Source organism: Giraffa tippelskirchi, chromosome 9 (assembly GCF_054371585.1).
Source record: "Giraffa tippelskirchi isolate mGirTip1 chromosome 9, T2T-mGirTip1v1.2.pri, whole genome shotgun sequence".
NCBI classification, from domain to species: Eukaryota; Metazoa; Chordata; class Mammalia; order Artiodactyla; family Giraffidae; genus Giraffa; species Giraffa tippelskirchi.
Genome location: NC_137283.1, coordinates 50,998,877 through 51,020,429, shown reverse-complemented (window position 1 = coordinate 51,020,429; position 21,553 = coordinate 50,998,877). Strand labels below are relative to the sequence as shown.

At 38.6% G+C, this 21,553-nt stretch overlaps 1 protein-coding gene and 1 long non-coding RNA gene across 4 annotated transcripts in view; one reads left to right on the top strand and one right to left on the bottom strand.

The window, feature by feature from the left end:
* Positions 1–3,478: 3,478 nt before the first annotated feature.
* The window catches only part of LRRC2 (leucine rich repeat containing 2), a 99,781-nt gene continuing 81,706 nt past the window's right edge, over positions 3,479–21,553 (bottom strand). For all 3 annotated transcript variants that reach the window (XM_081525951.1, XM_081525952.1, XM_081525950.1), the window contains 6 exons: positions 19,960–20,116; positions 15,012–15,148; positions 13,237–13,382; positions 11,168–11,323; positions 8,491–8,627; positions 3,479–5,369 (listed from right to left, as the gene is read on the bottom strand). In XM_081525951.1, the coding sequence (XP_081382077.1) occupies positions 5,320–5,369; positions 8,491–8,627; positions 11,168–11,323; positions 13,237–13,382; positions 15,012–15,148; positions 19,960–20,116 (783 nt within the window). In that variant the 3' untranslated portion in view covers positions 3,479–5,319. The remainder of the gene's footprint in view (positions 5,370–8,490; positions 8,628–11,167; positions 11,324–13,236; positions 13,383–15,011; positions 15,149–19,959; positions 20,117–21,553) is intronic.
* On the top strand, positions 5,607–9,557 carry LOC145520153 (uncharacterized). The gene is made up of 2 exons (XR_014064272.1): positions 5,607–6,772; positions 7,971–9,557. It is a non-coding gene; the product is annotated as an uncharacterized LOC145520153 (long non-coding RNA).

Sequence of the window (21,553 nt, the reverse complement as noted above, 5' to 3'; positions counted from 1 at the left end):
TCAGAAATAATATTTGTAAGAACTCAGCACAGAGATAACTAGTGGGAACACAACACAAATGTGTGGGCAAATTTTTCACAGACTTGAGCACAATCTACATACCTGTATTAGATAAGCTGCTATTAGACTTAAAATGAATAGCAAGACAAGACAGAACAAACACATGCCCAAGAAACAAGCATGTAAGAAAAATGAGGGGGTCCCACAGCCCATAAACACCTGGAAGCTGGGTGACCAGTGAGGTGGGGAAGGCATGCTGGATCATTAACATAAAAAGGGGTTCAGGGCTTCCCTTGGAGAAGGAAATGGCAACCCACTCCAGTGTTCTTGCCTGGAGAATCCCAGGGATGGCGGAGCCTGGTGGGCTGCCGTCTACGGGGTCGCACAGAGTCGGACACGACTGAAGCGACTTAGCAGCAGCAGCAGCAGCAGCAGCAGCAGCAGGGCTTCCCTGATGGCTCAGTGGTAAAGAATCCACCTGCCATTTCAGGACACACTGGTTCGATCCCTGGTCTGGGAAGATCCCATACGCCTCAGAGCAGCTAAAGCTCCTGTGCCACTATTGAGCTTGTGCTCTAGAGCCCAGGAGCCACAACTACTGCACCCACATGCCATAGCTTCTGAAGCTTGAGTGCCTTAGAGTCCATATTCCACAACAAGAGAAGCCGCCACAGTGAGAAACCTGCGCACCACAACTACAGAGTAGCCCCAGCTCACCACAACTAGAGAAAAAGCCTGAGCAGCAACAAAGACCTAGCACAGCCAAAAATAAAAAACAAAATTAAAAAATTTTAAATTAAAATTGTTTTTAAAAAGGGGGTTCCTAGTGGAAGGCAAATCATTAAATCTTAAAGTGGGAATCAGCCTTAAAGATTGTCTTCTCCACCTCTATTTTTTGCAGGTGGGGAAACTGAGACTCCCCCAAAGTAAAGTGATTCTTCTCAGGACAGTTCAGTGCATTCGTAAAAGAGGTGGCCTTGCAATCCTGGCTCCTTGAGTTCCAATGTTGACTATCAGTCCCTTCAGGAGGTTACCAAATATATTCAGAAAGTCACAAGAATAAATGTGCTCTCAGTGAGAACCAGATCTATTTTGGACCAATCCATCACTAGTACCTGAGTTACAGGAGCCACCTGGGGTTGACCAGTTACAAGTGAAAATAGATTTGTGGTGTAGCAGCTGATTAGTAAAGACTGAAATCCTAAACCCAGACAGTGTCCCTCCTTCCCTCAAAGCCACACCTCTACCGGTGCAGGCTCAGCCTTGGGTCCTCTCTGTCACCCTGGTGAATTTCACAGTCAAGGCAAGTTCATCTATGTAACATCGTATCTTCTTTGGTCCCAGTACCAGGGTTCTGCTGCTTTCTTTCCTAAGAATTATGAGTGGTGCTAAGGCCTACTCAACTGTAATTTGCTTCTCCTGTAATTTATATTACACTGCAATAAAATGACAGAAACATCTCAACTTTTCATTCTGATGACACAGCTGGAGACTCTAAGCGGAGATATTTGAGTTGCCTATGAACACTGAAGTTTGGCACCATTTCAAATTTTAAAGCTTAGATGTAATTTCCTAATTTTTAGAAATAAAACCAATATACATACCATAAAATAAGCATTTAAACCTATGTACACCACAGAACAATAACTAAGAAGACACACAGATGGCCAAAAAGCACATGACAAAGTGTTCAACATCACTAATTATTAGAGAAATGCAAATCAAAACTTCAATGATGTATCACGTCATACGGGTCAGAAAGTGTGACATCATCAAAAAATCTACAAACAATAAATGCTGGAGAGTGTGTGGAGAAAAGGGAACCCTCCTACACTGTTGATGGGAATGTAAATTGGTACAGCCACTGTGGAGAACAGTATGTGTGTTCAGTCGCTCAGTCATATTCGACCCTTTGTGATCCTATGGACTGTAGTCCACCAGGCCCCTCTGTCCATGGGAGTTTCCCGGCAAGAGTACTGGAGTGTGTTGCCATTTCCTTCCCTAGGGGATCTTCCCAACCCTGGGACTGAACCCACAACTCCTGCATTGGCAGGCATATTCTTTACCACTGAACCACCAGGAAAGCTGGATAACAGTATGGTGTTTCCTTAAAAAATTAAAAATAGAGCTACTATATGATCCAGCAATGCTATTCCTGGACATATATCTGACACAAAACATGCTTCTAAAAGATACGTGCACCCCAATGCTCACTGCAGCACTATTTACAATACCCAAGACATGGAAGCAACCTAAACAACCATTGACACAGGAAAGTATAAAGATGTGGTATGTGTATACAATGAAATATTACTCAGCCATAAAAAAAGAATGAAATAATGCCATTTGCAGCAACATGGATGGACGTGGAGATCATCAAACTAAGAGAACAAGCCAGACAGAAAGACAAACATCACATATATCACTCATATGTGGAATCTAATTTTTAAAAATAATACAAATGAACTTATTTATAAAACAGAAACAGACTATACAGGTTTCAAAACCAAACTTTCAGTTACCAAAGGGGAAATGTGCGGTGAGGGATAAATTAGCAGCTTGGGGTTAACATACAGACTATAAAATAGATAACCTACCATAGAGCACAGGAACTCTACTCAATATTCTGTAATAAGCTATAAAGAATCTGAAAAAGAATGAATATATGTATAACTGAATCACTTTGCTGTACACCTGTAACTAACACAACATCATACATCAACTACACTTCAATTAAAAAAAAAATCACTAAAAGTATCTAAGTTTTCTTTCCACTCAAAAGTAGGGAGATGAAAGAATAGGAAGGAAAGAATAGGCAGGAAAGAATAGGAGGGAAAGACAGTGACTTATTTCCAGAGATTACTCCTCACAGTCCTGAGTTACCCTAAACTGGTGTTTGGCAAACATGTCGAATGGTCATTCTAGACAGCTAAAGTCAAGAAATCTAATGTAGGTCTTGTTATTAACTAAAATGCACTACTCAATGATTTCACTGAAGTGTCTTTACCCCTTTACTTGCAACATATAAAAAATAGGTATCATAATAAGCTTTTGGAACCAGAACATTTTTCCCCCAAGAATTATATTTTCATATTATAATTCATATTTCATATTTATAATAATTCATAAATATTTCATATAATTCATTTCATATTTAATATTATTCATATTGCTTTAATATTCATATCTATAGTCTATGTAAATTACTTTTCCAAATTATGAATCAATCCATACGCATTGTCAAATGTTCAGATCTCTCTTATTTCCACTAAGATGCTTACTCTAGAATCTTTCTGCATTTTTACATTTATATGAGTAAAGTAAAGAATATTTCTACAAGCCTCATATTTAAACTATATTTCTTTAATTATGTTATTAAACATAATAAACATTATGGGATATTATGTAATATGAAATAATTACATATCAATGTATTCAGTACTTTTTCAGTTATTTTTATGTAACATTAATATAAGGGTTTTTTTCGCACAAAAAACTGGTTTTATTGAAATAAATTTCACATGAGTTATGGACAGTCAATTTATGTGAAAGCCCTCATTTCCCCCCTTTTGAGATACACTTTCTATTTGGTTGTTATGTAACATATACTGTGGCATGAAATAAAATTCCAAAGTCATTCACATAGTACAACTGATAAGTTTGCATTATATTTGTAAAGTGCTATAAATAAAAACACAACTGTTTGAGGTTCAATTAAAGTGACTTCTCATTTAATTGAGAAAAGAGACTCTCCTACTCTTTTCATCTCTTAACCTACCTCTCAGAGTTTGCCTTTAAGTTGAAGCAGTGCTCTATGGAACCATTACTATGTGGCTTTAGACTGTTCTGCCTGCTTTATATCTGTTGAGGATAAAATATTTAGAAGTAGGATTAAACCTATGAAGACAAAATATTGAGTGTCAGTATTAACCCCTTTGGTTCTTCAGATAAAGAAATAAAAATTGCTCACTTTTTGTCCCGATTAACTTCTGAAAAACCCAACTGACTTGACTTGTGCTGTCCAACATGGTAGTTACCTTTGGCTATTTAAATTTAAATGTAATTAAAAATTTGTTCTTCAGTCACACCAGACATTGTTCAAGAGCTCAAGAAGCACATACATCTGTCAGTTACTAAATTAGCACAGATGCAGAGCACTTCCTTCACAGCAGAAAGTTCTACTGGACAGCACTCGGCTAGACCACAAAGGAGTGGACTGATATAAACATATATGAATATATGCAATTTTTCCATCTTAGTCACAAAAGTTACTTGTTTAAACTTATCTTCAACACATTCACAATCTTGTTTATTTTAGCCCAAGATAATAGCATAAAAATAGATATTTGTATAATTTCTCCAAATCCTATAATGTGATACCAAAGTTCAAGGCCCTCTAATGAACTCCTTCTTTGCCAATGTAAACTCAGTCTCCTCTGCTCTCTCTGGACTGCAGTGGCTCACCCTTGGGCAGTTTTCCTGTGGCACCTGCAGGGAAGCCTTGCGAGGGATTCCTCATCAGTGTGGACTAGTCATTCCTGCTACCTTATATGACCATCTTGGAGGACGGGTCCCTGGAGGCAATGCCTCTGCTCTGTGCTCTGGCATGCATCCTGGGACCCCCAGGATGCCCACTCGTGGCAGGCTGACCATCCATGTAGGCCCCACCAGACTTCCTATGACCAGCCAGGCCCACACGTCCTCCACTAGAGCCACCAGGGCACCATCTGAGCCCAATGCCTGGGCAGACCTTCCAGCCCGTCTGTCCACCCTCAAGGCCCAGATTATACCTAAAGTCTTTCCTGAAAGCCTAAACTTGGTAAAATACAACTTAAAACATATGAAAATAGCAATTTGTATAAACCCAAGGAAAACCGTCCTCAGTAAAAGAAATGATGCATTAAAACTCTTTCAAAATAACAAAATAAACTCTCATCTGTCGATAAAAATACTCTTTTCAACACCCCTTTATCCCTGGATCTCTGAAAACAATGCAGTCAACTTCAAAATTTGGTCTTTTAAGTGATAATTTTAAAAAATAACACATTTTCTAAAACATTAAATGTGTATTATTTGGAAACAAGTAAATGCAAATGAACCTTTAAATATCAATATATAAACCCATTTATCTATTCTCCAGTCCACAGAGAGAGGTATTCACATATTTGAAATTTGAAAATCATTTTTCCTAACAACTATGACAGTGGTTTCTAGACTTTGCCTTTAAGCCCAAGCCATTATTCCTCTATGACAACCCTTAACAGGAAGATTTACAGCTCCACAGGTCAGGAAGATTCTGTAGTCTTCTGATGGATGGCATCAAAGCTGAACGCTGAAAGATACTTTGGTGGTATAGCTGGGAACAGATTCTGCAACAAAAAGAAAGAAATATACTCAACCACTCCACATCTTATTATGAAGTGTAACTACATCAAAATACAAATTATTGCCATTTCATAGTCCAAGTATAGAGATAAACGCATCTATTTATCACCATTAAGTCAATCATGACAAATGTATAGTCATGCTTTAGAGATATTTAGATAGAAGATAGAAGAATGTATTATTATTTTAAGATTGATTTTTAATTTTTAAATTTATATATATATTTTTTCTGCACTGTGTCTTTGTTGCAACATGCAAGTTTAGTTGCTCTGTGTCATATAGGATCTAGTTCCTCAACCAGGTATCAAACCTGTGTCCCCTGCCTTGGAAGGCGGATTCTTAACCACTGGACTACCAGGGAAGTCCTGAAGATTAACTTATTATTAATTCTCATTCTTTTGCAATCTTTCCAACCACCTGACACAAGCTACATCAACATACTGGAAACTGTATGAGCCTAAAATAATAAAAGTTGATAAAACAGAAATATATGGCCAAGGACTATAGATGCCAGGTAGAAGGGAATATGGTTTCTAAGAGAAGTCTGGGGTATTCCTAAACCAAGCACCATCACATTAATAATCATTTTATCATTCTTGCTCTTCCCACTGGTTACTGCACACTCTTTCTCTCTTCACAGCCAAATTTTTTCAAAGGCTGGTCTATACCAATGGTTCTCAGACTCAAAGCATCAGTATCACCTGGGAACTTGTTAGAAATGCACATTCTCAGGCCCCACTCCAGACCTGATGACTCAAAAATTCTGAGAGTGGAGCCTGTAGCTGATTCTCATGTTCACTAAAGTGTGAGGACCAAGGAGAGGCCTCACTTCTTCAACATTCTTGAATCATACAAGGTTGGACATCCACACAGACTCATTAAATCCACTTTTTAAAACAAATTTATTTATTTATTTATTTTGGCTGCACCATGCGGCATGTGAGATCTCAGTTCCCTAACCAGGGATTGAACCCTCACCCCCTGCATTGGAAGGCAGAGTCTTAACCACTGGGCCGCCAAGGAAATCCCACTAAATCTATGTTCTTTTCCTTACAGTGATGAACTCTGTAACTCAGACATTAGTCTGAAAGGGAGGGAGAGAAAAGAGAGAAGACAGCACGATGAAGAAGAAAGAAACTTAAAAAAATTCAAAGCATATGTCCAACCATATCTAGGTTGATCTATTAAGAAATCACCATTTTTGTAGGTCAAACACAGCTGAATATTGGCAATATCATTTAGTTCGGCCTAATATGAATATATGAAGGATGAGTGAGTGTGTGCATGCACGTGCAGTTGCTCATTCATGTCTGACTCTTTGCGACCCTATGGACTGCAGCCCACCAGGCTCCTCTGTCCATGAGATATCCCAGGCAAGAATACTGGAGTGGGTTGCCATTTCCTTCTCCAGGGGATCTTCCCTGCCCAGGGATTCGAACCCACATCTTCTGCATCTCCTGCACTGCAGGCAGATTGTTTTACTGCTGAGCCACCAGGAAGCCCATATGAAGGATAGAATTATGATAATTATTTAGAAATAAACAAATGGATTCAAAACCTATTATCACTAAAGTTAACTTTTAAAATCAAACCATTTTTATTGCTGGCCACATAGATGTAAATATTAATACCTATTTTCTCTAATCCATTCTTACCTTTCTATATAATAGCACTGTAACAGAATTATGAACAAATGAATAAAATATAAAAAAGTTTTCTGCAAGAGGAAAATTATACAACCCAAAGGTAAATTTTGACAAATAAATGGTTTTGGTATTTCAGTTTCATGTTTAATATAAATTTCTAATTTATTTCATAACATTTCAGGATTCGGGATTAAGGATGGACAAACACATGAGAGATAACTGTATAGAAATTTTCTTATTTTAACTGGAAAAATTTTACTTTGCCAATAAATGGTATTTTTCATTAATGTCATGAGATACCTGAATATCTGAATGTGACTTATCATCTTCAGATACCTACTAACAAGGGAGCAGTAAGCTCACATGTATGATACTTTCTGAGAGTGACTGAGGGAACCTGTCCACAAGTGCTTGTCTTCAGAGTCACGGGGCCAGGGCTACATCCTTCCTAAATCCACATGCATGACATCTTTCATTCAGGTCTGCACTCAGCTTATCAAAAAAAAGAGAACTGGAAAAATTAAGAGATAACTTGTGGGCACCCACACTCAGAAAAGGGAAAAAAAGAAAAGAGGTAGCAAAAAAGAAGAACAAAGACTAACTGATACCTTTCCTTGAGTCTATGTTTCTGACAGGAGGACGGGGTTCTAAGGCTTCTGGAACACTTCAGAAACAGCCACTAGGAAAAACACTTCCACCCTTTCCTGAGGTACTGTGACCGCCCTGTTCCTCTGTATCATTTAGTTATGGGAAACCAAAACTAAATGCATCTACTTACTAATCTGCCAGGTGGCGCTAGTGGTAAAGAACCAGCCTGCCAATGGAAATGTAAGGGATGTGGGTTCGATCCCTGGGTTAGGAAGATCCTCTGGAAGAGGGCATGGAAACCCACTCTAGTATTCTTGCCTGGAGAATCCCCACGGGCAGAGGAGCCTGGAGGGCTACAGTGTGTAGGGTCGCAAAGAATCAGACACGACTGAAGCGACTTAGCATACACATACTAATCTGTCATTTTGTTTTTTCCTTTTGTGATATTTTACAGGTGTACTTTGATTTATATAAGAGATGACTTTTTTAAAAAGTTAAATTTAAGTGGATTTTGACATGGAAACTTCCGTTCTATTAGTTAAAATACTATTTTATCAATAGCATTTCATTACAATCCCACATAAAGTCAGCAACGCAACCTTCACATTTTAAGTGTGTGTTTCCCAGCTTCTCTGTCACACGGTTGAGGATATATTAAGCAGGCTAATACACTAGGAAATTTTCATTATTTAACGAAAGGAAATGTATCTCTCTCTTTTTCTTTTTTGGTAAAACAGAAAATAATTTACAAAGTAACCTGCCCCTAACCAATCAAGTTTTCTTTAGTTTGGCTTACAGCAATAAATGTGTTGCATGAGTGATTGGAATTCTATACACTCATTTTAAATAATTTTAAATATGAATAACCTACCTCTTTCTTTAAGATCTTCAATATAGGCTTTCATAAATTCTTTATCAAAATGTTGGCGATCTCGTTCACTTTCCATCATTTCATCACCATCTTGACACTGGGTATTCTCAAGAGGATTGTCCTTAAGACTTACAAATCTATTCAAGAGAATATGGAAAATACCACCACTTTCACCTGTGCATTTGTAATTGTGCAAAAATCTTCTCAGAAGTCAACCTTTGTGGCACTAAATCCCAATTTCTCACTTCTTCTTGGAAGTCACAGCTGACCACATAATAATAGTGTCACTGGTGGAATTTCACTGTGCAGTAATCCAATAGGTTTACTGGATTCAGTTTATACCAGACTGTGCAGAGACTTGTTGGGAAAATGAAAGGTACTTAGCCACAGACAGAGGACAGTGGGCAGGAAGCCATGAGGTCAACAATAACACTTAACCTCTCCATCAGATATGATGCCTTACTATGTTTGATATTACTCCCAATTAGTGACAGCAAACTCTTAAAATGTTGTGGCTACGTTGAAAAGGACTCAGATGAAATCCTCGTCAAAGAAATATTTAAAATATGGACTACTGTAACCAAAAAAAAAAAAAAAAAAAAGAAGCTAAAGGAGACAAGCCAAAATGGCATTTGATCTATTTTCTTTACAATTTTGAAAGATCTTTTGACGTAAAAGATTATACAAATATTTCTATTCAAAATAGGAAATCTTTCAAACAGTCTTTGGTTGCAATTGTAGGCCCCACTAAGTCTTGGGGAATTTAGTCTATTCTCTTTGGTTTGTAGAAGAGATGTTACATACATATATTACGATATACATATATGTATATATATACGATATCAGCCACATAGCTGCTAGCTTTATATATATCCCACTTAGTTTTCCTTTTAACTTTATTTAATAGCTAAATATGGGGAAAGCAAAAAGGCTTTACTTCTTATATAGATAGATCCATTTAACTTTTTATTTGCAATCTCTTTCATTGAATTTTTATCACTTTTTTAATCCAAAAATAAGACATGTACCTATATTTTATCATCCTTCATTTTTTATCAAAGTAATCACTGTACATATCTTAAAATTTGAATAGCATAATGATACTTTTTATGTAAAGCAGCCCTACCCCTTCACTCTTCTCCCATCTCAAAGAAATTTGTCATTGGTCAATCACTGTTTCTACTGAATCTATTTGAAATTATCTTTGACCATGGAAAAACACTTTAACGTTGTTCAAACAGGTGAAAGTATTCCTCCCCTTATCTTCAACTCCCTCTATATCCCTAACCTTCCTCCCTCCCGATTTTTATCTATACTTTTATTTTTTCAACATTTTATTATGAAACTTTTTCAAACATTCACCAAAGTTGGAAAATGTTACAATGAACACCCCTGTACCCACTCCTAGGTTCCACATTTAACATTTTACTATACTTGCTTTATCACACACCCATCCACCGATCTAGCCAACCCTCTAGCCACCCATCAAGCCACCTGAGTTTTTGAAGCATTTCAAAGCACATCACAGACACTGTGTAGTTTTACATTGTTAATGTCAACACCATCCATGTTCCGATCTGTAACCACATTTAACTTTTTTATCTTGTTTGCAGTTTGATTCTAGAATTGAAAACCAGTTTATAATATTTATATGTTTGTGACAATTATCTGGTAAGTCTTAGAGATACCTTCGTATTTTGAAAATGAGACAGCAAAATGTTGTCTGGGCATCTTTATATGCAGACAGTGTTTGCCCAGCAGACAGCCCCACCGTGGCCGACCACTCAGGGAGCAAATCAGTCCCCTGGGGAATCTCCAAACACAAAACTCCAGGGTCATTGCCTCAGGGCCTCCCTAAAGCAAACCTCACACTTTTGATCAGTGGGCTGGACTCTTGGTGCTGAGTGATCTGCCCAATGAAATCAAGGAGGCGATCTGCAAGGCAGGGGATCACCTGTTTGTATGAAGTTTTCCTTTTGCTCCTTCTGTTTTTAGCACCATGACTCAGTCTACACCTTCCATACCTGAAATCCGACTACCACGCATCTTTGGAGTCCTCCAGGATATGGCTCATCTCTCGGTTTGCCCTCTGAGCTTCAGCCTATTTCATCCTATTTCCATCAGTCACCAGTGTGCCTCTGCTGAGTTATCTCCCAGAAATGTGTTGGGACCTCTCATTCTGTGAGGGCCTTAGCTGCTTCCTTCATCATTGTGGGTCTGTACATTTTTTTTCCCTTCATTTTAATGGGGTCTCAAGATGGACAGGTGTTAAATACATCATCACGTATCTATCATCGTTATCATCATTAACCTGGCAATTCTCATTCATTTTATAGCCTCCTTCCAATATTTAATTTGTGGCTTAATCCAGATTTCTTTTTATATGTTACTTATGATTTTATATGTATTTATCTATGTGTGTGTGTGTATTTGTGCCCTGGGCACACATCCCTCTATGCCTTCAGCCAGCAGGTAGCATTTATCCAGAAATTCTCTGAGCTATACCTCCCCATGCCATTGGCCAAAAACCTCAAAATTCCATATGAAAGCACCAGAATTTCTTGTTCTCAGAGTAGGAGAACCAATGAACATGGTTCCTGAGACGGAGGCCCAGGCTCCAGGGGCTCCTTGCTCTTACCTTGTGCCTGAATGGGTCTCTACTGGGCCGTCTACTCACTTTAAAGGTGTGGAGGAGTCACAGAGGGCTGTTGGGAGCTCCACCAAGTGGTCCCCACTGACGACTAACAAGGTGAGCTTCTTTAGGTTAAGCAAGGCGTAAGGAAGGTAGGTGAGCTTGTTCTTATACAGGAGAAAGGTCTGCAGTCCTTCTAGCCTAAGAAGACGTGAAAGGGATTAGAACTCAAGGACTTAGCCTCACAGCTAAGAAAAGTGAATTACAGATAAATTCTAGTAGGAAATCCCTACTTAGTTTATTTTTTATATATGACCCTTATAAGAATAAACTGGCTATAAGATTTAAATAAAGTCATACCGTGTGCCATGATTTGGGTTTTTTGTTTTTTAAGTTTTTACTGACTTAATTGGTAATGGAAGATACAGCAGGATAAGCAAACTACACAATATATAGTAGGCCATGATGGAACTTAAAAAATCTGTCTATCTGCCATTCTACCTAGTATCTACTCTGTTCCCAGAGATAGACATGGGAAAGAAATCATATTAGAGCTGCAGTGAGAATAAACAAATTTTGATAACATATTTCCTTTTGTGAGAACACAGTTGTTATTCTCTCATCACACTTTAACTTTAAAATATAAATAAACCTGAAAAGTGTAAAGAAAATGAGCAAAATATGGTTCAAATATGTTTTACTCTGTTTTCCATTTTCTTCCAGCTCAGTGCCTGCCTCTCTAGCTTTTTCTTTCACTCATTTGCAAAATTTTTACTGATCCCACAAAATATTTCACAAAGTTCCCCTTGTGTTTCAAACTAAAACAATTCCCACTTAGTCTCATAAACCAGGAAAGCATCCATATATATCACATGTACCAGGAGTAGAGAAAGGATATATGAGATGGCATTCACGACCAAGCCATTTTCAGTTTCTATGTTCCAACAGCTTACTATTCTACTTTATGATGAACACTATGGACTCCAGGAGGCCAGAAAGTTTGTTTCATTCACACTTCGAACTCAGTCCACTCTCTGGGCCTGCCATACAGAAGCCTAGTAATATTGGCTGATTGAATGAATGAATGAATCTATCATACATGACTGCGTATAATATTTTTTAACAAATGAAATAGCTACAAGGATAGAATTTGAAAACCTTACTAAGCATATCAATTTTGTTTGAAACATTATGTATAATAAAACAAAAAATGAAATTAATAAAAATTATCCTGATATCCTATATAGAATGATATGTTTCTATTCCATACATAATGAATTTACTTTTCTATTCCTGAGGAGTAAGGGAAAGCTAAAGTTCCATTCTACTGAGGACTAAAGTAAAACAAAGATGTGTTCAAATTGTATATATATATATACACATATATTGGAGAAGGCAATGGCAACCCACTCCAGTACTCTTGCCTGGGAAATCCCATGGACGGAAGAGCCTCGTAGGCTACAGTCCCTGGGGTTGTGAAGAGTCGGACACAACTGAGCGACTTCACTTTCACGCACTGGAGAAGGAAATGGCAACCCACTCCAGTGTTCTTGCCTGGAGAATCCCAGGGACGGGAGCCTGGTGGGCTGCCGTCTGTGGGGTTGCACAGAGTCAGACACGACTGACATGACTTAGCAGCAACTTAGCAGCATACACATATATATGTGTATATGTATTGTGTTTAAACTGTGTGTGTGTGTATATATATATATATATATATATATATATATATATATATATATGTACAGTTGACCCTTGAACAACATAGGTCTGAACTGTGTGAGTCCACTCATGCAGATATTTTTCAACAGTAAATATTACAGTATTGCATGGGTCTGTGGTTGGTTGAATCCACAGATGCAGAGGAACCCCTGGTACAGAGATCAACAAGAAATTATATGCAGATTAAGTTCCTCATTTTTCAAGGGTCAGCTGTACATGTATCTGTATGATGTAGACTGACAGCTGTCTTGTTCTATAAAGAACCAAACTAATTTCTCAGAAACAAGAAACTCTGGAAAATTAGTTGATCTTCAAAAACGTTCATGTGTCAGCCATGTTTAAAATGTTAGTGACTAATTCATATACCTCACCTTCAGAATGCAAGTAGCTACCTGTCTATATCTTGTGGCAGGTCATTCAGGTTATTGTTGCTGATATCCAACCACTGCAAATTAGACATCCGCAGGACACAGATCGGGACACTGGCAAACTTGTTTGCTGAGATATCTACGAATGAAACTTGCTTCAAATTACTTAACTAGGAAGGAATAACAAAATATTCTAATTACTTTTTAAATTTTTTATTTATTTCTTAAAACTTTTATTGGGGTATCATTATTACAATGTTGTGTCTAATTACTTTTTAAGAGTAGAAATTAAGTTCAACAAATCATTTTTAGATTGATGTCTCTTCCCAAAGGCATTTATATGAACATATGCAAAACAGATGAATATAGTTTGTATTCTGAACACCTATTTTGTGTTGTTTACTGTGTTACATTCTGGGGGTGATAAGACGAATAGCTCACAGTGGCTGCCCTTGAGGGGTTTATACTTTTATAAATGAGCAAGGCAAATTTATGTAGTAAGAACTAGTGTGAAGAAGTTTCCATTTTGCAACATTCAGTAACACAGAAAGGAGTGAGGTGAGAGTTAGGGGTCAGGAAAGACGTCACAGAGAATGGAGTGTTTCAACTGGGTCCTGAGGTTCCTTGACAGGTGGAAAGGTAGGGGAGGAAACTCCAGGTGGGGAACAGCATGTGCAAAGCCAGAGAAGACAGAAAGTGTAAGCCTCAAAGAGTAGTGTGACCTAGTAAAGCCTGTCTTAATGGGTTTTGGCAAATCTTCAGGAGACTCACACTTGAATTGGTAAAGAGACATGGCAAACAATCAGAAATCTCCACTGTTACTCCAAAGGGCATGCCCAACAGGACTTACTTATGGAGTGGACATGGGGCACGGGAGCAAGAAAGGTCAAAGGAGAGTTGACTTGCCATCAGCCCGCACAACTGGGAGAGGACTGGGCCTCTCTGTAAAGATGGGAGGACTGGGGAATGAGAAGCTTGTGGGAGAATCTTGAGCCCTGGCTGTGCCCCCTCCCCAGGACCATCCCTCGGCATTTCCTGGATCACACAGGTGTGAAGAGTGGAAGCAGCCACTCCCTTTCACCCAGAAGTTTCCAGGAAAGAAGAAGAATATGCCTTCTAGGACTAGACAGAGTCAGTGGCCAGGGCCTTGTCAGAGCCTCACCAGTGACACTATTTTTAGCCTATTCATTAGCAGCAGGATTTGTGAGATCCTTATCTCTCTTCAAGCACAAGAAGCCTGTTGAGCTTTATTTAACAACTAAAACTGTTGCCTTTCATCTGTTCCCTTTTATCAGAAAATGAGTTAAAATCATTTCCTCAATGAATACAGACAAAAGAGAAACAAGTGGATATTTTTTAATTAATGGACTTTTGGAATCATATCTCTGGACTGATTTACTTATCTGTATTTAAATTTTAAAAAATTTTATCCATTTCATTTATTTCCAATTGTTTCCAATTTTATTCTCCATTATGGGTAAACAAGTTGGGATCTGCATTACGGACATCAGGCATCACATATTAAATAGACATTAGATAAAAATACCTTGCATGAAAATAGGATTTATTTTGCCTAGTTTTCTTTTGATAGCAGCTCTGAACTTAAATTTGGGTTGTAGCCAAGTATAAGCACGTTTCTAAAGACTTTATATTGGCTGGTTTAGGGTGATTAAAATGTCAGCAAAATGTGATATAAGTAAAGATGGATTTCTTTCAAAATTTCTTCCCTGTATTATAGACCATTCCATGTCATAAACCAAGTAAAAGTAAATCACCATGCAAAAATATTTCTTTCTTACTTCAAAAGGGAGCTCGGTTAATTCTAGATTTCCAGAACAATCCAGTTTCTCTAGATTTTCACAGTCTCCCAGTTCTGGAGGAATGCTCTTCAGATGGTTGAAACTCACGTTGAGTTCCCTGAGGTTCTTCAAACAACCTGTTATCAGAAAAAATCAACAGGCATGGTGCAGGTTCATTAAGGTCTTTTAAGGACAAAAAGCAAAACGAAGATGTAAAACATTTGTGTAAATAATGGTGGCAAAGGCATGAAACATAATTTTGTGTTTGTTTTCTAAGCACTCTGATTAAATGCCTGATCATCTTTTATCCTGAGCATTTTGGTCATAGATCAGAGCATTTTTTGCTTACTTTTTATCTGTTTAATCCTTTGTGAAACTATAGGCAAGGGGGATGTAGGGGATTTTTCCTCGACATAGACTGAGTCAGGGCCGAAAACCCACAGAGTGCAAACCTCTCTGAAATCATATGATGAATGAAGTAACAGGCAATGGCTTTGAAGTGGTCCAGTTCCTAGGGGCAGACTCTGATGGGAGGCAAGCTAAGTACTGAAATACACACAAAGCTCAATATACATGCATGGAATTCATTTATCTTTGGCTTCATATTTGCATTTAGTGATTATGACATATTGTGCTTCCTAAAGAATATGTGTTCTTTTAAAAAGCCTAAAGCCCTTTCACAGGGAAGCGAACACACTAAGAATATTAGGCAATAACAGATTGATGGAGAAACACCGCATCCCACTTCTGTCTTGACTGACTAAACATATGACCAGTTTCAAATCAGAAACCAGTACGAGAGTAAATATATTTAATATTCCAAAAATCATGTCACGCATGATCTAAAGCATTACTTTGACATTCTTAATCTAATTTTAAAAGTTAGAAAACCAAAATATTGTTTACTTTTGCAGAGCAGGCACTCAAAATACAAAATTTCTTGCCATTTTATAAATGGGAAATGGAAACAAAGAAAGACAGTATATTGGAGGTAGGGCCACTTCTGAGTCAATTTTTGTGGTCTCACTGTTAGAAGATGATGATGATTATGATGTGAAAATCAGTGGCCCCTCTAACTTACCTACCTGGTATACACTGCAACTGCGACCTTATAGTCAGGTATTGGTGTCAAAATAGCAAGATGGATTCAGGGGCTAATATAAAATAACAAAAGACTGTTTCTCTTATGGGGAGGGCTGGGGAGCATGTGATCAGACTAACGCTCTCCACAGGCCCAGCTGCTGTAAGACAGGGTCACACTGCACAAACCTTCTTTAGTTTAAATAAGGAAAGTTAAGATTGGCACAGATAGTGTGAATGTTCTAAGCTGTCTAGTCTCCAGATTCAGGAGAGTAAATTTGTCTATTAAAGAGTTACCTGATCTGGTTGGTGAAGGCCTTTGCTCCAGTACATTAAGGACACATTTATACCGACTGTACATGCATCTGTCGCAAGGGGATGCAAAGAGAAGATGAGATAACTGGAGAGAAAACAGTATACAAGTCCCTTCTAGCTAGCGCAAAGAAAAAGTAGTAGCTTTGGAAAGTCTACCTCAGATATAACATTTTAATAATTTACAGACATAAAGAAATTGTATACGTTTGTATTCACATTGCTGTTCTTGCCACTTATTTTCATGATGCCTGATCTCATTATACAAACACTACTTTTCCTCTCTCAACATCCTGGTAAGAACTTGGCATTATTCATCTGAGATGAACTCAGTAGTCCCCATCAGAGGTAGTGAATAGCATTATCGTCAAGCACCATGAGCTTGAGTTTCCGGGAAAAAACAGTTTTTCAGTTTGACAAGAGTCCCATCACAAAAACCAAAATAAAACTTCTAAGGCACTGCTATGGTCTGAAAATTCATATGTTAAAATCTTAAAGCCCAAAGGTGCTGTTATTATTAGTCGGTGGGGTCTTTGGGAGCTAATTAAGTTCGGGTAAGATCATGAGGGTGGAGCTCCATGAGGGATCCATGGTCTGTAGAAAAGATCCCACAGAGCTCCCTGGCCCCTTCGACCACGTGAGGATTCAGTAAGAAGTGTGCAACCCAGAAAAAGGCCCTCCGTCCACCATGCTGGCACTCTGATCTTGGACTCCAGAACTGTGAGCAAGAAAAATTATTTTGTTTATAAACCACCCAGTCTGTTTTTTTTATAGCAGTCTGAATGGACTAAGACAGGCATCATAGCTCCAGCATATTACATTTCCAAGTAGCTAATGAGTCTATCCTTTCCTGCAATGTTCCAGGATCTTTTCCAACTGAAATGAAATCCCCCTACTTATATAGCCCATTCTCCCAGGGCACTCAGACCTAATTGCCAGTGAGCAGAATATAATCCAATTGGGGTACAATTTGTTGTCCAGAGGCTTCTAGCTTCTAGAGCCCAAAGAAAGCCTTAAGGAATTTACATACTTTAAATTAGTTGAGTAAACAGTTTTAAGCTACTTCAATAATTAGCTATTTTAAACCCATTTAATGATAATTCCTCAGAGTTAAGAGGACCACTAACTGTCATGCTTAATTCCTTGATGTCAAATGTCAGAAATACTTGTCCTGATAATGAGAAACAGAATATACCATTTCGTGACCACTTCCCCTCACCCCCTCTGCTCAGCCAATGCTCAGTTGTTCTCTAAGTCAGCTCTGTAAGAGATCCAGTTCCACCTCCTTTATAAAAGACAACCATCCAACATAAAAGAGCTTAAAAAAAAAAAAAAAAAAAACCACAACTCTTCAGTCCTCTTTCTGGCCTATCACATTCTGTTGATTTTTTTTTTTTTAATTTGTTTCTAGTGTGTAAGGAGTTATACCTACTCCACCAGGAAACGACCATGTCTTGAATTAGTATATGTTTAGTTCTTTTCAGCACATTTGGAATGATTTGTCCTAAATGTCCACAATAGCTGTGTTTGAAAAGAAGATGTATTCCAAACACTCCAAGTTAATATCTCAACTAGCATCTAAGAAGCAAGCAAGCAACAGAAAATAACTCCCTAGAATAAAACAAGGGTTAGTTACATCGCCTAAATGATTCCAAGACACTCTTTTTATTATTTGACGTTTACTTTTCTTATGAATGCCCTATGTAATGATAAAAATTTTATACTCATCCATCACAAGAATCTTCAAACTAGGGATATGATATATTTCTCAGCCACGTGAGGAGAATTTTTGTGACTCAGCCAAAGTCACAGGTATATTTGGCTGAATTACATTCAGTTGACTTGAAATAGACTCAAAGTTACAAGTTGGATAAGATATTTATGTATGACTTATATCCAGTATAGAATGTGTAAAGTTGCTGAGATTTCTTTCCCCTCCCCTCCCACAGTGTTTTTGACATGCAAAAACACTCAACTAGGGAATTTTAAAGGTGGCAAATATTATTAAAAAATCACCTAGTCTGACCCTTTATCCTACAAAGGAGGATACTAAGATGCAAAACAACGAAAGTATTTGCCCAAGTTACTCAGACTAGAATTGTGTCTTCAGAATCTTAGATTTAGTATCCAATTACTTAGTTTAAATGTAAAATATTTAAAGAACAAGTTAAATAAAGCATACCATAATCATCACTCAGCCATTAGGGAGAATGAGGAAGGATAGGATATTCTGATATTGAAAAATAACATTTATATAAAGATAACAATGATGATGATGAGAGTGGTGAAGTGAAAGTCACTCAGTTGTGTCTGACTCTTTGTGACCCCATGGACTATACAGTTCACAGAATTCTCCAGGCCAGAATACTGGAGTGGGTAGCCTTTCCCTTCTCCAGGGGATCTTCCCAATCCAGGGATTGAACCTAGGTCTCCTGCATTGCAGGCAGATTCTTCACCAGCTGAACCACCAGGGAAGCCCGATGATAGTGGTGGTGGCTAGCAAATGTTGAGGGTTTATCTGTTCTAAATGCTTTCTTTGTATTAACTATTTAACCCTTACAACAACCTTGTGAAGTAGATATTATTATTATCACCATTTTACAGATAGAGAAACTGAAACCAGTGAGTTACCTGCCTAAGGTGACCTTCCAGTAAGTGAAAGACCCAATCAGCCTGACCCTAGAGTCCATCCCCATCTTCATGGTATGATAAGGGAAAACAAGGCTTAGGCTGGAGAACATGGTGTAAGCTCTTCTATGAAAGTATGTTTAGTGTGCATATACGTTAACATAAGCATACATATAAATATATTTAATAGGCATATATTTTAACATATATTTATAAATATGGCTACAATGTAGAGCTCTAGAAGAACACTGGATATGTGTATAATTTTGACACCCAGGAAACAATCCTTGCTGAGAGAGTTGACTTTACATTTTATGTCTTTCTAGAATGTTTAATTATTTTGCCCTGCTCATGACAGAGGTTTATGGGGATGATATGTCTCCAGAAAGACTTGAGTGTCTTAGAAGAATCATAACAACTATGAGCCCAGAACAGCCATGTGTTTCACACGTGAGAGAAAGAGAAGCAGTGACGATCATTATCATGGACTTCACTTACAGTGAAGCGAGTGAACAACGAAAATGATTGAAAATAAAGAATCTGGACCAAAATAATACCATAAGCTAAACTAAACTCATCAATGGACTAATATGTGGCAACAATATATTGTATCTTATATTTATAATAAATACATTATTGCATGTTTGTATTTCTAAAGCTAAAATAAAAAAAACAAAAAGTTTCTAAACACAGTGCTGCTCACTCATGAGACTTGCCATTTCTAAGGAACTGGCAGATGTCAGCACCGCTGAGTTACGCAGGGAGATCCTGGCATCACCTCCCAGAGGGGACACTGTGAACCAGCAGCTCTGGAGAAACATGAAACAGCCCCACCTAGCGACATCCTAGGGCAGCAGGAGAAGGAAGAGTTCTCCAGGTCACCTGCTTCCCAGACAAGGGGCCTGAAGTTTCCAGCTAAGCAACATACCAATTTCAGCTGGAAGATGGGAGATCTGGTTTTTTGGCAGATCCAGAATCCTCATGGCTTGAAACAGTTCGATATACTTAGGAATGATTTGAATCAGAGTATTGCTGATGTGCCATTCTTTCAGATGCGTCTGCTCCTTCAAAGAATCTGGGAACTCCTAGAACAGAAGGGAACCCATCTGTCAGAACTAGCTCCTCCCTGTGTAGGAGTTCAGAGGCAGAATGCATGAAGCCAAGGAAAACACAAGCTTGTTTCAAAACCCAGAGGAGAGGGAGCATGGGTGAGAGCGTTAGCCTAAAACTGACTTAGCAAGCACGCACGCACCCCAGCTCTGCAGCCATTCCAAAGAGAAAGCAAGATGCTGTGGCTGTCAGTAACTCCACAGTAGCAGATAAGCCCAATTTCAAAAGGGCCATGAATTCATATTATTAAAATCAAATGCTGGGTGGACACTGACAACCAGGCTCCCACCCCAAGCCACACACATATTATTTATTTACAACATACGGATTTAATGTCGTCTAAAAATAAAATCTGGCCACGACTTAGATTTTAAAATGTGTGCTCCATTTCCCTTCCTCTGTACTACTAATAGTTGCTTTTTAAAACATTTGATAAAGACTTAATATTTGCTATGCCAAATTTCTAAATTTTGTTGAGTCTTTAACAGGATAAGAGCCGAGAAGGACAGTGGGGAGACCTGGATGCTGAGCCACATCTCAAGGGCACCCCTTTTCTGGTCCTCACTTCTGAAGTGACAGAGAGCAACTCAGCCGTATCCGGGACCTTCCCTGCCTCGAGTGTTCTGGGATAAAATCGTAAAGGTATTGAGAAGTGCCTTAGACCTTAGAGGGGCTATTTGGCCACCTGAAGAATTTCAGTTCATGGGCTTTCGAGCTCCCACTTCAACAAGGTGTGCTGAGCATTGAGGGACATGCATGTCCCCTGATCTTACAGAGCTGACCACAGCTCACCATCAGCAAAATGGGGCAGGAATGTACAGGGGAGGGGTGGGGCGGGGTGGAGGCAGCAATCAGAGAGTCCTCAGTGACCCTTTGCTTGGTACCTGTACTTGGAATGGGCTTTAGGATCACTGCTATTGGATATGTGGATTAAGCTTGTAACTTACAGAATTCCTTTCATCTTTAATATACTTTCACATAACAGTGCTGTACAATAGGCAAAGTGGGCATGACTGAAGCCCGTTTTAAAGAAGAAAACTGAGGGCTTCCCTGCTGGCTCAGTGGTAAAGAATCTGTCTGCCAATACAAGAGACAAGGGGTTCGATCCCTGATCCAGGAAGATCCCACGTGACGTGCAGCAACTAAGCCCATGTACCACAACTATTGAGCCTGTGCTCTAGAGCCCAGAAGCCATAACTACTGAAGCCCATGCACCCTAGAGCCCGCACTCTGCAACAAGAGAAGCCACTGCAATGAGAAGCCCACGCACCACAACTAGAGAGTAGCCTCTGCTTGCCGCAACTAGAAAAAAAGCCCGAGCAGCAATGAAGACTCAGCATAGCCAAAAAATTTATTAAAATAAATGAAAGAGGAACATTGAAATCCAAAGACATTTAAATGGGTTACTTAGG